At 44.9% G+C, this 16,847-nt stretch overlaps 1 protein-coding gene across 1 annotated transcript in view; it reads left to right on the top strand.

Moving 5' to 3' along the window:
• CALB2 (calbindin 2) overlaps positions 1–16,847 on the top strand; it is a 49,564-nt gene that overhangs the window by 16,263 nt on the left and 16,454 nt on the right. Inside the window, exons 2-6 of the mRNA XM_082270706.1 lie at positions 1,144–1,220; positions 6,580–6,669; positions 9,585–9,665; positions 9,748–9,804; positions 11,919–11,996. Coding sequence (XP_082126832.1) covers positions 1,144–1,220; positions 6,580–6,669; positions 9,585–9,665; positions 9,748–9,804; positions 11,919–11,996 — 383 coding nt within the window. The remainder of the gene's footprint in view (positions 1–1,143; positions 1,221–6,579; positions 6,670–9,584; positions 9,666–9,747; positions 9,805–11,918; positions 11,997–16,847) is intronic.

Raw genomic sequence — 16,847 nt, 5'->3', positions numbered from 1 at the left:
CAATAGCAAATAAATATTTGCTATTTTCACACTGATTCTCCTCCCAGCCAATCAGGAAGAGGGTTGTGGGACCCCTTTCCCGATTGACAAACAGGAGAAGGGATCTTACTGGCCACTGGCCAGGAAGAAGGAGGAGACACGGCTGGAGGAGAAGCACAGCAGCTCAGCCATCCAGCACTCCCTGGCTCAGACAGAAGAAAGGAGGTAAGGAGGCAGACCGTTCTGGAAGGGGGGGAATGCGGTGTGTTGTTTTGCCTGCCGGCCGGCCATCCTTCCATCCTTCATCCCCTCCACCCCCCCCCCCCCCCAAATTACCGAGCACCAGCCACCACAGATTTCCATGTTCTGTGTACTGTGGGAGACCAGATAAAGTGAATGCAGGCTCCTGGGTTTAGTAACACTTTAAGCCCCTGCAGGGGGAGAAACATGTTAGATGGAAGATCCTGGTTGGAATGTCTGTGTTTGTTCACGTGCTGAGCAATAAAGTTGATTTTATCCATTGAAAGTGGTGTGAGGCTCAGGGACTTTCCTAAAGAACATCTCATACATGCATTTCTGCTTTGAATGACTGCTGGGATAAAACCAGTTACACCTGGAGACTGTAATGTGTTCTGTTGGTTTGAGGAGACTGGTAAACTTGTACTGAGAGGGGAACAGTAAAGCACACTCACTACATAGCACTATAAAGCAGGGAGGTGGAGTCTACATGTGAAATGAATAAATATGCCCACCCTCTGTAAATATATATATATATATATATGAACACACAAGTTATCATCCCATCATTTACTGTCATGCTTCACTACTATATAAGTCACTATTCTGGAGGCTGGAGCAATTATGCAGGATGGGAGTTCAGACCTCACTGGATACATACTTGTCTCAGAACGTCTGATGTGATACAATAATGGAGGGTACATCACATCAGGGCCAGGACAAGGGGTGGGCAGGAGGGACAGCTGCCCTCGGTGTAATGGTTTATTGCAGGGATGTTGGTTCCATGACCCTAACCCTAGAGGAAGGGTGGGGGGGTGCAGTTTGCCATCTTTGCCTTTGGCCTTGTCCCGGCGCTGCATCACATAATAATGATGTATCGAAGGTAATGTCAATTTTCCATTACAATGGTTTTTTCTCTCTCCCCAGGGAATGGCTTCATCGAGGGAAAAGAGCTGGAGAATTTTTTCCAGGAACTGGAGGCGGCAAGGCGAGGAGCCGGAATGGTAAGAGCTGTCCTGAAAAGCACAGTGCTGTTTAAAGAGGACCGGTCACCTTGTATTACTGATCTGTGTGCAGATTGGGGGCTGCCATTCTGAATAGTTAAAGTGGTTCTAAAGGCTGTAACAGCCAGTGAGAAGGGAGCAGGGGCGGGGCCGAGCCTCACTCTCTGTGTCTAGGAATACACAGGGTGGGGCTCGGGAGTGAGCATGCACGAGTGTCCCCATAGCATGCAGCTTTCTACGGGGGCACTCAGCGTTTTAGAGGAGCCAGGAGCACCAGCAGGGGACCAGAGAAGAGGAGGATCGGGGCTGCTGAGTGCAAAACCATTACACAGAGCAGGTAAGTATAAAATGATTGTTATTTTAAAAAAATATTCCTTTACAATCACTTTAAAGTGGTTGTAATGCATTTAATGTTTTTCACCTTAACCACTTGCCGACTGCTCACAGTAATATTACCGTGGCAGTGCGGCTCCCCTGGGTCCAGCGACGTAGACCTACCTCGCTGGACTCCTAGTGATTGTGTTTAGACACAGCGGGAGTCGGGCCGGAGGAGAAGAGGCGGCGATTGCCGCCTCCCTTCCCCGATCGTCAGGGAAAGTGTGAGAAGACCCGCCTGCTTATGTAAACAAAGCAGGCGGATCTTCTCAGTGACAGACAGGCAGGGATCAATGGATTCAGCATAGCTGAACCTGCGATCTCTGTCTGTGTCACAGAACCCCCTCCCCCCACACACGTCAGTAAGCATGAGGCACACATTTAACCTCTTGATCACCAACAGTGTTAACCCCTTCCCTGCCAATGGCATTATTCCAGTAACAGTGCATATTTATAGCACTGATTACTGTAGTAATGTCACTGGTCCCCCCAAAAGTGTCAGTCAGGGGTGTGATCTGTCCGCCGCAATGTCGCAGTCCCGCAAAAAAACACAGATCGCTGCAAATAATTCTATAGATGAAGATCATCTGCTTGGAGCTTGTAAAATCCTTTCCTACCAAGACAAAGGGGAATGAGAGTGTTAGGAGGGGGAGGAGAGGAGAGGAAAGAGAAAGGAGAGAAAGAAAAGGAGAAGAAAAAAATAGAGGTGAGAGGCATGGCTGTCTTAATAGCATCATAAGCTCCTGGGCAAAGTAATACAATGGAACCCCTTCCAGCCTGCCCCAATTTACACACAGACTCTTTAAAATTAAAGTATAAATAGTTGATAGATATAAACATACTGTATATTAGTACTTTCAATAAAATCCATTTTAAACCCTAAGAAAGCATGCCATAAATCAAAGGCTAATCAACACAAAGGATACAGTACAGGTGGAGAGGCACAAAGGCACAGTACAGAGGGGGGCACAATATTGGGATCAGAAAGGCACATTACAGGTTCCAGGACGCTGCCTGGAACAAGGCCATCCCAAGACAGCTTGGTAAAAAGTGTGACTGTCCCGGCAAATCTGGGACACTTGGCAAGTACAATGTAATGCAAGATTATCATAGGGCCCCTGGGCAGTTGGCATAAATAGTTGATAGATATAGACATGCTGTATATTTATTAGTACTTTCAATAAAATCAATTTTAAACCATAAGAAAACATGCCATAAATCAAAGGCTAATCAACACAAAGGATACAGTACAGGTGGAGAGGCACAAAGGCACAGTACTGAGGGGGCACAATACTGGGATCAGAAAGGCACATTACAGGTTCCAGGACGCTGCCTGGGACAAGGCCATCCTGGGACAGCTTAGTAAAAAGTGTGACTGTCCCGGCAAATCCGGGACACTTGGCAAGTACAATGTAATGCAAGATTATCATGGGGCCTCTGGGCAGTGCCGAGGAGTGCCCATGCATTTAGACAGCCCTGGTGAGGGGATGTTGGGAGAACAGGAAAGAAGTAAGAAAGTAGAGGGGAGAGGAGGTCAAAAGGGGAGCAGAAGAAAGGTAAAGGAAGCTGGAAATGGAGAGAAGTGTCGTCCTGGAGGGTGGAGAGGACAGACCAAGAAAAGGCGTAGAAGGAAAGATTTGAAAATGGGAAGGGAGAGGAGAAAATGAAAAGTGAGAGGGGAGGATTAGAGAGAAAGGAAAGGAGAAAGGAACAAGGGACAGGAGAGGAACAAAAAAAAAAGGGGGGGTGAGTACAAGAAGGGAAAGGAGAAAATATGAGTAAAGGGGAGAATAGATGATTAAGAGAGGAGAACAGATGAAGGATGAGGACAGGATTGGAGAGGGGAAAGAAAAGGGAGAAGAAGAGAGAGGAATGAAGATCAAGAGGGAAAGCACAAAGGAAAAGAACAGGGAGGGGAAGAACAGAAAGAGAAGAGACTTGGAGAGAGCAAAGAATAGAGAGAGTAGAGAAAGATGCAGAGGAAGAGGAGGAAAGAGTGAGAAAGGGGAGACAATCAGTTTGAAGAGAAGAGCGAGGAGAGGGGTGAAGTAGGAGAGGTAATGAGGTGGAAAGGTGAGGAGAAGAGAGGAAGAAGAGGGGAGAGGAGATGATTAAAGAGAAAAAAAAGAAAAGGAAAGGAGAAAAAAGAAGAGGGAGATAAAAGGGAGAAGGGAATAGAATAGGAGAGAGGAGGAAGAGCAGAGGAGATGGGAGAATTGTAGAAGAAAAGAAGAGGTTAAAAAAATGGAGAGGGTATGAGGAAAAGAGATAAGAACGAGAATGCATAGGAGAGGAAGAAGATGGAAAAGAGGAGAGGAGAGATGGAGTAAGGAGAATTTATTTCAGAGGATTTTTTTTGGAATGCTAACAAAATATCTGCAACAAAAAGAATGTCTATCTTTAAATTAAATAACAGGTCCCCTTTAATGATAACATGTGCTATGTGAAATACAGAAGCTGACCTTTCTCCATAAAATATCTGTTGTCATGCTCATCCTCTGGCTTCAGTACTAGTCACTAACTTTATCCTATTAGGTATGCAAAAAGGAAAAGTCCCTCAAGCAGCAGCATGTTATAGATGGTTGGATGCTGCCCTCTGTTGGTCACTCTGGTAAAAACATCGATATTATATGGGAGTTCAGGCAGAGTATATAGGGAACTGAAACCAGCAGCAGACACATTTCATGTGGAAGATAAAACCAGACCTGATCCCTGTGAGTGACAATTCCACCTTTCCATACACCGCTAAGAGTGGTGGCTTCACCTCTCCGTACATCACTATGGGTGGCGTTTTTACCTCTTCGTACATTACTATGGGTGGCAGTTCTTCCTCTTCGTACATTACTATGGGTGGCGTTTCTATCTTGCTGTACACCACTTTGGATGGCGGTTCTACCTCGCCATACATCACTATGGGTTGCGGTTCTACCTCTCCGTACATCACTATGGGTGGCGGTTCTACCTCTCCATACATCACTATGGGTGGCGGTTCTACCTCGCCATACATCACTATGGGTGGCGGTTCTACCTCGTTGTACATCACTATGGGTGGCAGTTCTACCTCTCCATACATCACTATGGGTAGCGGTTCTACCTCGCCGTACATCACTATGGGTGGCGGTTCTACCTCGCCGTACATCACTATGGGTGGCGGTTCTACCTCTCCGTACATCACTATGGGTGGCGGTTCTACCTCGCCATACATCACTATGGGTGGCGGTTCTACCTCGCCGTACATCACTATGGGTGGCGGTTCTACCTCGCCATACATCACTATGGGTGGCGGTTCTACCTCGCCGTACATCACTATGGGTGGCGGTTCTACCTCGCTGTACATCACTATGGGTGGCGGTTCTACCTCTCCGTACATCACTATGGGTGGCGGTTCTACCTCGCCGTACATCACTATGGGTGGCGGTTCTACCTCGCCGTACATCACTATGGGTGGCGGTTCTACCTCGCCATACATCACTATGGGTGGCGGTTCTACCTCGCCGTACATCACTATGGGTGGCGGTTCTACCTCGCTGTACATCACTATGGGTGGCGGTTCTACCTCGCCGTACATCACTATGGGTGGCAGTTGTACCTCACGGTACATCACTATGGGTAGCGGTTCTACCTCACCATACATCACCATGGGTGGCGGTTCTACCTCGCCGTACATCATTGTGTGGCAGTTCCACCTCTCCATACATCACTATGGGTGGCAGTTCTACATCACTATGGGTGGCGGTTCTACCTCGCCGTACATCATTGTGTGGCAGTTCCACCTCTCCATACATCACTATGGGTGGCAGTTCTACATCACTATGGGTGGCAGTTCTACCTCGCCATACATCACTATGGGTGGCGGTTCTATATATATGTTCATCACTATGGGTGGTGGTTCTACCTCGCCGTACATCACTATGGGTGGCGGTTCTACCTTCGCCGTACATCACTATGGGTGGCAGTTCTACATCTCCGTTCATCATTATGGGTGGCAGTTGTACCTCTCCATACATCACTATGGGTGGCAGTTCTACCTCACAGTACATCACCATAAAGTTGCCCCCCATTTTCATGGTCAGGGCTACAAGCGCTGTTAAACCACCGTTATACTCAGGGGTTCTCCTTGGGTTGCTCACTAAAGCCAGGCTCCTCCTCTCCCATGTACATACTTGAGCAAACTCTACTCATTGCTCCAATATGATCAGAAGCCGGTACTTTTGAATGTCAGTGTTGGACACAAAAGTTATTCTGCAGCTGTTAACTTGATTTCCAGGATTCTTCCAGGGCGGAGATAGGTTCCTCCCACAGAAATGAAGTTAACAGCTGCAGAATAACTTTTGTGTCCAACATCGACATCCAAAAGTACCGGCTTCTGATCATATTGGAGCAATGAGTAGAGTTTACACAAGTATGTACATGGGAGAGGAGAAGCCTGGCTTTAGTGAGCATCCCAAGGAGGACCCCTGAGTATAACGGTGGTTTAACAGCGCTTGTAGCCCTGACCATGAAAATGGGGGGGGGCAACTTTATGGGGTGAGTTGGCAGCTGATGGGAGTGCAATCACAGAGGTGGTGGATTTAAGTGGTGATCCATTATTCAGCACGGAATTCTATTATCACCAGTCACTAATTGAGCACATTGGATTTAATGTTGACTTGATATTGCACTTTTGTTTTTTTTTGAGCACGATTAAATTAATCCTCATTCATTAACTGTTACTTTTATTTATTTTGCCGATATATTTATACAGTTATTATATTAATTCATCACCTATTCATTTAAGGGTGTTTTAAACATCAATACCTACAGAAAAGAAGGGTAGAATCCTCACTAAAGTGTGCTAAAATCTTTGCAATGTATTAATTCACCAGGAGAGGAATATAAATCTCAACAAATGTGAACATTCCCTTTAAGGGCCACTCTAGCCCCACCCTGCAGAGTCTGCTCTTATAAAGACTTACCCACTCATCTTTTTTTACCCATCTTTTAGGAAGGATCCACTATTAATATTGGAGAGAAGTTGAAAGAATTTATGCAAAAGTACGACAAAAATGCAGATGGGCGCATAGAGATGGCAGAGGTGAGTGTGCGCAGGAAGTAAGCACAGGTGAGATGTGAGGTGCATGCAGGATCTGGGTACAGGTGAGATGCAGTATGAGGTTTGTGTAAGAACTGAGCACAGGTGAAATGTGAGGTGTGTGCAGAAACTGAGTACAGGAGAGATATCAGTAGTGTGCAGGAACCGAATACAGATGAGGTGTGTGCAGATTGAAACCACCTACTGATGAGATATTAAGCTGTGTGCAGGAACTGGGTACAGGTGAGATATGAGGTGTGTGCAGATTGAAACCGCCTACTGATGAGATATTAGGCTGTGTGCAGGAACTGAGTACAGGCGAGATATGAGGTGTGCGCAGGAACTGAGTACGGGTGAGATAAGAGGTGTGTGCAGGAACCGAGTACAGGTAAGATTGTATGAGGTGTGTGCAGGAACTGAGTACAGGTTAGAAATGAGGTGTGTTCAGGAACTGAGTACAGGTGAGATATGAGGTGTGTTCAGGAACTGAGTACAGGTGAGATATGAGATGTGTGCAGGAACTGAGTACAGGTGAGATATGAGGTGTGTGCAGGAACTGAGTACAGTTGGGATATGAGGTGTGTGCAGGAACCCAGTACAGGTGAGATATGAGGTGTGTGCAGGAACCGAGTACAGGTGAAATACTGTATGAGGTGTGCGCAGGAACTGAGTACAGGTGAGATATGAGGTGCATGCAGGAACTGAGTACAGGTGAAATACTGTATGAGGTGTGCGCAGGAACTGAGTACAGGTGAGATATGAGGTGTGTTCAGGAACCGAGTACAGGTGAGATATGAGGTGTGTGCAGGAACCGAGTACAGGTAAGATTGTATGAGGTGTGTGCAGGAACTGAGTACAGGTAAGATTGTATGAGGTGTGTGCAGGAACTGAGTACAGGTTAGAAATTAGGTGTGTTCAGGAACTGAGTACAGGTGAGATATGAGGTGTGTGCAGGAACTGAGTACAGATGAGATATGAGGTGAGTGCAGGAACTGAGTACAGATGAGATATGAGGTGCATGCAGGAACTGGGTACAGGTGAGATATAAGGTGTGTGCAGGAACTGAGTACAGGTGATATATGAGGTGTGTGCAGGAACCGAGTACAGGTGAGATATGAGGTGTGTTCAGGAACCGAGTACAGGTGAGATATGAGGTGTGTGCAGGAACTGAGTACAGGTGAGATATAAGGTGCATGCAGGAACTGGGTACAGGTGAGATACTGTATGAGGTGTGTGCAGGAACTGAGTACAGGTGAGATTGTATGAGGTGTGTGCAGGAACTGAGTACAGGTGAGATATGAAGTGTGTTCAGGAACTGAGTACAGGTGAGATATGAGGTGTGTGCAGGAACTGAGTACAGATGAGATATGAGGTGAGTGCATGAACTGAGTACAGATGAGATATGAGGTGCATGCAGGAACTGAATACAGGTGAGATATAAGGTGTGTGCAGGAACTGAGTACAGGTGATATATGAGGTGTGTGCAGGAACCGAGTACAGGTGAGATATGAGGTGTGTTCAGGAACCGAGTACAGGTGAGATATGAGGTGTGTGCAGGAACTGAGTACAGGTGAGATATGAGGTGTGTGCAAGAACCGAGTACAGGTGAGATATAAGGTGTGGGCAGGAACCGAGTACAGGTGAGATATAAGGTGCATGCAGGAACTGGGTACAGGTGAGATACTGTATGAGGTGTGTGCAGGAACTGAGTACAGGTGAGATTGTATGAGGTGTGTGCAGGAACTGAGTACAGGTGAGATTGTATGAGGTGTGTTCAGGAACCGAGTGCAGGTGAGATATAAGGTGTGTGCAGGTACCGAGTACAGATGAGATATGAGGTGTGTTCAGGAACCGAGTACAGGTGAGATATGAAGTGTGTGCAGGAACCGAGTACAGATGATATATGAGGTGTGTTCAGGAACCGAGTACAGGTGAGATATGAGGTGTGTTCAGGAACCGAGTACAGGTGAGATATGAGGTGTGTTCAGGAACCGAGTACAGGTGAGATATGAAGTGTGTGCAGGAACTGAGTAAAGGTGAGATATGAGGTGTGTGCAGGAACCGAGTACAGGTGAGATATGAGGTGTGTGCAGGAACCGAGTACAGGTGAGATATGAGGTGTGTGCAGGAACCGAGAACAGGTGAGATATGAAGTGTGTGCAGGAACCGAGTACAGGTGAGATATGAGGTGTGTGCAAGAACCGAGTACAGGTGAGATATGAGGTGTGTTCAGGAACCGAGTACAGATGAGATATGAGGTGTGTTCTGGAACCGAGTACAGGTGAGATATGAGGTGTGTTCAGGAACCGAGTACAGATGAGATATGAGGTGTGTTCTGGAACCGAGTACAGGTGAGATATGAGGTGTGTTCAGGAACCGAGTACAGGTGAGATATGAGGTGTGTGCAGGAACCGAGTACAGGTGAGATATGAGGTGTGTGCAGGAACCGAGTACAGATGAGATATGAGGTGTGTTCTGGAACCGAGTACAGGTGAGATATGAGGTGTGTTCAGGAACCGAGTACAGATGAGATATGAGGTGTGTTCTGGAACCGAGTACAGGTGAGATATGAGGTGTGTTCAGGAACCGAGTACAGGTGAGATATGAGGTGTGTGCAGGAACCGAGTACAGGTGAGATATGAGGTGTGTGCAGGAACCGAGTACAGGTGAGATATGAGGTGTGTGCAGGAACTGAGTACAGGTGAGATATGAGGTGTGTGCAGGAACTAAGTACAGATGTGATATACGGTGTGTGCAGGAACTGACTACAGGTGAGATATTAAACTGTGTGCAGGAACTGAGTGCAGGGGAGATATGAAATGTGTGCAGGGATTGAGTACAGGTGATCAAAGAGTGCTTGCAGATGACGTTAGCTCAGGTATCAGTGAATGACCCCCACTTTTCTCTTCACTTTATAGTTGGCTCAGATTCTCCCAACTGAGGAAAATTTTCTTCTCTGCTTCCGCCAGCATGCTGGTTCCAGCACAGAGTTTATGGAGGTAAGTGGTGCACCCGCTCATACATACCTGCAGACACTTACCTCTATCCCCCAGTGATATTATTACCCTTCTGCTGTTGTAGGCCTGGAGAAAATACGACACAGACAGAAGTGGCTACATAGAGGCCAATGAGCTGAAGGTAAGTGGCAAGGCATGCTAGGAGTTCTGGTTCAGTAACACCAGGGCCTGCTGCCTATTCTTCTTTTCTAGGGGTGGGGTGATCAGCCTTAGGTGCCTTCCTGATCTCCAACTGCCGACCCCTCCAGTCATGTGAAATGACTGACTTTTATGATTTAATTCATGTAGATTCCATTGAATTAAGGGAGGGGGATAATTTCTGCCATTTGGGCCTCTGTGTCCGCCAATCCCTGCATTACTGATGATATCAGATATATGGGTTTAGCAGATAGCCACTGGGCAGAATGAAGGATTGGCTGGGTCAGATGCTGTTCATTTGTAGTCTTACCAGAGAAAAGAGGTATTGGCAGTTGACTTTATACTCCTTTGCATGTATCCCTGGCTGAGTGTACATGTTTATGAATCCCTCTGTATAGGGCAGTGATGGCAAACCTTGGCACCCCAGATGTTTTGGAACTACATTTCTCATGATGCTCATGCACTCTGCAGTGTGGTTGAGCATCATGGGAAATGTAGTTCCAAAACATCTGGGGTGCCAAGGTTCACCATCACTGGTATAGGGGATAGCCTGAGGGAAGTCAGTTTCCCTAGTCCACTCATCGGAAGGCCCTCTAAGAATCTTCAACACCATCACAGTCACCCAATAAACTCTCCAAGTCATCACACATGGTACAATTTCACCATACAATCTTTGTAATCCACTATAGATCTACTAAAATGATGTAATATGAGCATGTACCTAAACGACCCAATCTAGATACAAAAAAGTAGGCCTTTGGACTACATAGTTTTTGGTAGATCTAACAGGGATTGTACAATCAGATTGTAACCTGCGTTGTAAGGTTTAGGGGTCTTTTTATAAATGCTTAGCACAAAAAGATCCCCCCTATAGTTAACGGGACTTTAAGGGCAAGGAGGACACTGCAAACATCAATATAAAAAATATAACATTTAATAGATCATATTAAAAACATGAAACATGTTATAGACATACATTTAAAAGGAGAAAATGGTATACAAATATAGCATGTTGACACAATAGATATTCGTGTATGTTGACATATCCTAGTGGTTGCATATCAGATTGATGCACCTGTTTCCAACGCGTTTCGGGAAATACCTTTCGTCAGGGGTGTAAACTTGGGAAATAGTGTGTGTATATTGTTTTTCAAATTCACAAATCCACTAACATACTGGACGGGTGGAAAGAACCGATATGTTCCAATGGAGGAGAGTGGGAAATGAAGGATGGGATGGGAGGAATTGGTCGCAGTTCTCTCCACAAAGGTCCCTTATCAGCACGGGTTGTCAGAACAATGGGAGGGCGCTGAGGAAATAATCAAGAGAAACCGCTCTATGCTGGAGATGTTCAGGGCCTTCAAATATGGAGATATGGGTATCTGCCTGCCTGCAACATGCATGGCGACTCTCCCCTCGCTTTAGCATAAATTGTATCCTCTGGGTCCTCCAGGTCAAGCCTTTTATAAATGCTTTTACACAAAATCTACACAACATTCACTCCGGATTCACCCATTTCTGCATTTTAATGTAATTAGAAAAATGTGTGCATCCTCTGTAAATGTTGTGTGAAATCTTTCCTATCTAGACTGCATATGGAGCCGGAGAAAAGATAGAAATAGTTCTGAGGACTGTAGTAAACACTGACATGACCGTATGTTTTCTTCATAAAAAAAGGGATTTTTGTATTTTGGAGCTTCTGTGGTGAGTTTTCTATCATTATTGGGGCCAACCTTGGCCTTGCACATTGATCGCTGTTAGCTGTGTGTGACCTGGACAGGTGTCACACATGAAAGCCATTGTATGGAAAATCTCTTCCTTCCATTGTATGGAAAATCTCTTCCTTGCATTGTATGGAGAATCTCTTGAGTTTTCTATCATTATTGGCCCAACTTTGGCCTTGTACATTGATTGATCGCTATTAGCTGTATGTGACCTGGGCAGGTATCACACATGAAAGCCATTGTATGGAAAATCTCTCTCTTCCCCGACCCCATCTTACACAGCCTTGACAATGTCGTCATCTGTTCCACACTAGATACAGAACAATCCTGTGCTGTGTATCTTGGTAATCCCAATCTCTGTTCTCTGTTGTAGGGATTCCTCTGTGACCTCCTGAAGAAAGCCAATCGGCCATTCGATGAGAAGAAGCTGCAGGAGTACACACAGACCATTGTAAGTGTCCAAGCCACGGGTCCTAGAGGACATCCTAAGCTGAGAGCCCCATGTTATTTTATAGAGAAAAATCTCCACACAGTCTTTTTTGCTACAAAAATGGGTAAAATTTGGTTTCCCTAATCCCCATAATCCTACAAGAAGATCACACAGCAGATAAAAGACAGAAATATGGGGAGCTGGAGAGAAAGTCCCATTTGTGCTGCACAAAATGTAATGTAGTTCCCTGCAGGCCTGTTGTCATTTAGGGATGATCGAACGGTTTGGGTTGACCATCGGTTCGACCCGAACCCTGACTGTTTGAAATTCGGCCGAATTTCAAACTTTTTGCTGAAAAAGTTCGGAATGCGGCAACCAGAACCGACCAAAATGCAATGGGACAGGTACTGGGCTTTAAAAGCCTGTGATTGGACCAGAACCATCAGTAAAAGCCAATTGAGGGGGCAGGAGAATGCTAGGAATGTGATTGGAGTGACTAGGGGGTCCAGAGGCCAATCATTAGTGAATACGCCCCCCAGTATATAAGATAGCCCCGCCAAATCTCTAGAACTGTAATACAGGGGCTGTGGAAGAGAGTGGAAGCAGTTCTGTTACTCCTGCTTCAAAGTGTCATTTAGCAATTATTAGTGTGAGGAAAGGGATATCTAGTGTAGTTAGGGTACTATTTTCCACTATAGTTAGATTTAATAATCTAGTTTCTGTAGGGAAAATTTTAAGTGTCAGGGGACTGTAGTGTAGTGTAGGGTTAACTGACTCTGACTGCTATGGCAGGGTGACCAAACCCTTCCATGTCAGGGTGACCGCCATAGAAAAAAGATTGTCTCTCTTAGAATTGCAATAGAGCAGGATAGTGGCTTCGCTACTTTCACACCTTGCCATTTTTGTTGCAGGCGTTTATTGGGCTTTTTTGTGGACGTGTTTGGAGGCATGAACTTCTGTGTAGGGGTATATATACACACACACATGTATGTATATATACACATACACATATATAGGTGTGAAAGTAGCAGAACCCTATGCCTGCGCTAATGAAATTAACAGGCATAGGACTTCACTCCTAGCACACCTATATGTGTGTATGTGCGCCTGCAACAACACACCTGGGCGTATTTATACACATACACACATATAGGTGTGATAGGAGCGAAGTCCTATGGCTGTTAATTATTTCATTAGCGCAGGCATAGGGTTCTGCTACTTTCACACCTATATATGTGTATGTGTATATATACATACATGTGTGTGTGTGTGTATATATACCCCTACACAGATGTCATGCCTGCCTCCAAACACGTCCACAAAAAAGCCCTATAAACGCCTGCAACAAAAAGCCAGGTGTGAAAATAGCGAAGCCACTATCCTGCTCTATTGCAATTCTAATACAAACAAACTTTTTTTTCTGGTTCTGGACATGCTACAGAGCTGAAACTTCACAGGTATACTTTTTAGACCCCCCCAGACACTAAATCCAAAGAAATCTCATTTTTTTTTTCAATAATTTTTTTCAATAATTGGCTCTCTATCAAAAATGACAATTTTTAAGAACTTTTTTTTGTGTGATTAATAGTCCCTGGTGCATGACCCAGAACCCTAGGCACTTTTTAGGGGCATTTATTGGGTTTTAGGGATTCAAAATTGTGTTTTTTGATTACCGAAGTTCGGGTCCCATTGATTTCAATGGGGTTCTGAAATCCGGGCCGAACTTTCGGGAAGTTAGGGTGTTCTGGTCGAACCAAACTTTTCAAAAGTTCGATCATCCCTTATTGTCATTGTGCCTCATACAGGATATAATGTGAGTTCCCTGCTTGCCTTAGCTGTCACTGTGTCTCATACAGGGTGCAATGTACGTTTCTTGCTGGCCTAAGTTGTCACTTTGGGCCTAATTCAGTATAAGTTTGGAATAGAGCTGCTCACTTCTCCAGAAATAACTCCAGCCTAAACTCATTGCATCCTAATTAGGTAAGTGGCTGGAGTTAAACCATCAACTAGATGCTTTAATGAATTCGGAGTTGGAGTTAACTTAGACTGAATTCGGGTTTGGAGTTAACTTAGGCTGAATTTGAGTTTGGAGTTAACTTAGGCTGAATTTGAGTTTGGAGTTAACCAAATTCCCTTTGTGTTTTTCATAAAAGGAAATTTGTCTATTCTGAATCACTATTACACAGCAATGTCATCTAATATGGTTTATTTTAATTTTAAGGTATAGTTATGTATCTTATGTGTTTTAACCTTTAGATTTTCTAATAGCAGACTACACAGCTGTCTAATTATCAGTCTTCATTCTTTATTCATCTGAAACTTTCAGGCATGTCTGATTGTATTCAGCACTTTGGTGTAGTGGGCTAAGCTCACAGTCAACGATTGCTTGGTCATGAGTTCAAGGCCAGACCATGATAACTCCCTGTGTGCCATAATTTTTTTTTGGCCACATAGTAATACATTGGCTACATCACCTAAAATTGCATGTCAATGGCCATGTATATTCAAGAAACAAACATGCATATCTGCAGGGTGCAATTATGCATTTGCCAAGTTTCAGTATTTATTTATAGCTGTCTAAAATTTAAGAAGGTGATGGCACACTTGGGATTTGAACTCATGCTCTCAGTGTTTATAGCCAGGAACACTAGCCACTAAACCATTGAGCTGAGCATGATTACCCCTGGAATATTTATTCCCATGTTTCAATAGTTAACCACTTCCTTACAGGGCAGTTACACCACTTCCTGCCCAGGCCAATTTTCAGCTTTTTATACTGTTGCATTTTGAATGACAATCGCGCTGTCAAACAACCCTGTACCTAACACAAATGTATGACAGTATTTTCATAAAAAAAATAGTGCTTTCTTTTGGTGGTATTTGATCACTGCAAGGTTTTTTTCTATTGGCAAAAAGAAGACCTAAATGTTTGACCCCTAAAATAATGTGTTTTTGTTTATGTAATAAAATTTGGTAAATCAATATGTTTTTTGTTGCACTGACGAGCATTGATGAGGCTGCGCTGGCAGGCACTGATGAGACACTAATATGCAGAACTGATAGACAGGTGGCACTGATATGCAGCATTGATGGGCATTGATAGGTGGCACTGATGGGCAATGATTGGCACTGGTGGGCAGCACTGAAAGATGATAATGATGGGCAGCACTGATGAGGAGGGCACTAACAGGTTCCCTGAGCACTGATTGGCATCAGTGGTGGCATGGGTGGGCATCCCTGGTGGCTCTAGTGGCATCCCCCAAGGGTCTGCACTGGTAATCAATGCTCTGATTACAAGCACAGACCCCCCCCCCCCACACACACACACACTTACTTTGCATATGAATGCCATTTCTTCACAGCTGAAAGTGGCCCTCACCATGATTAGCCAGTTGATTGTGACCACTTGCTGGAATGTGTGCAAGCCAATTTGGTGTCATTTCTGGTCCAGGGTGAACGCCAATGTGCCATTTGCAATTTATTGTAAAGAGATTTTGCTTTATTTTAAAAATGGCGCACACAGACAACTAAAATGTATTGGAAATGTTTTACCTAGGCCAGTGATGGTAACCCTTAACCCCCCCCCCCCAATATGTTTTTGCCCTACATTTCCCAAAATGCTCATGTACTCTGCAGTGTAGATGAGCATCATGGGAAATGTTACAAAACACCTGTGTTGCCAAGGTTCATCATCACTGACCTAAGCCAACTAAAAAGGCAAGTGAGCGCTGTAGCAATCTTTTATTTAGTAATCATTTTTAGTGATTTTTTTATTAAATGTTTTGGTTACATTCATCCACAGCGGCTGAATGGAAATTTTGTATTATTTCTTAATTTATATATTTTTAGCTAAATATATACATAAACACTTACATTTTTTTCTTACAATTTAGCCCCCCCCACACACACACACACACCTCCCCCCCCCACACACACACACACACACCTCCCCCCCCCACACACACACACACACACCTCCCCCCCCCACACACACACACCTCCCCCCCCCACACACACACACACACACACACACACACACCTCCCCCCCCCACACACACACACACCTCCCCCCCCACACACACCTCCCCCCCCACACACACCTCCCCCCCCCACACACACACACACACCTCCTCCCCCCCCCCCACACACACACACACCTCCTCCCCCCCCCCCCACACACACACTCCTCCCCCCCCCCCCACACACACACACCTCCTCCCCCCCCCCCACACACACACTCCTCCCCCCCCCCCCCACACACACACTCCTCCCCCCCCCCCACACACACACACCTCCCCCCCCCCACACACACGCACACCCATACACACTTCGCTGGAGTAAAGGAAGAAACCCTGCCCATGTTCATACTGTACTGCCATTGCACACACACAAAAAATACAAGAAATGGATTACATTCAATAGACACAAAAGATATCTGAATTACATCCAGACAAATATGAAGAAAAGAAAACAAAAAACCAGGAGCTGTGTACAAATGAATAAGTTTTATTGAACATGTATAAAACATCAGTAATCACTCAAGCAAGCATGTGAAATGCCCCCCCCCCCCAAAAAAAAACCCCAAATCAAGTAATTTTTATTCAAATTACAGTGCAAAGATACAACATATGATGGATAGAGCTTACAATATCCAAAAGTCAAGCAAAATAAGTTGTAGACACCTTAGTATTAAGCATAAAACATACCCAACATACTTTTATGTTAATTGTTTGCATGAGCCTGCCTTTTCATTTAAATACCATCAAATCAGTAGAACATACAGCTACACAGAGGCATGAAAATAAAAAAAACATGTATAGAGTACATAAAAACACACTTTGCAAAAACTATACCAAACAGCTAGAGCATGAA

Source organism: Pelophylax lessonae, assembly GCF_965119305.1.
Source record: "Pelophylax lessonae genome assembly, chromosome: 10".
Lineage (NCBI taxonomy): Eukaryota > Metazoa > Chordata > Amphibia > Anura > Ranidae > Pelophylax > Pelophylax lessonae.
This window is presented reverse-complemented; position numbering and strand designations above follow the sequence as displayed.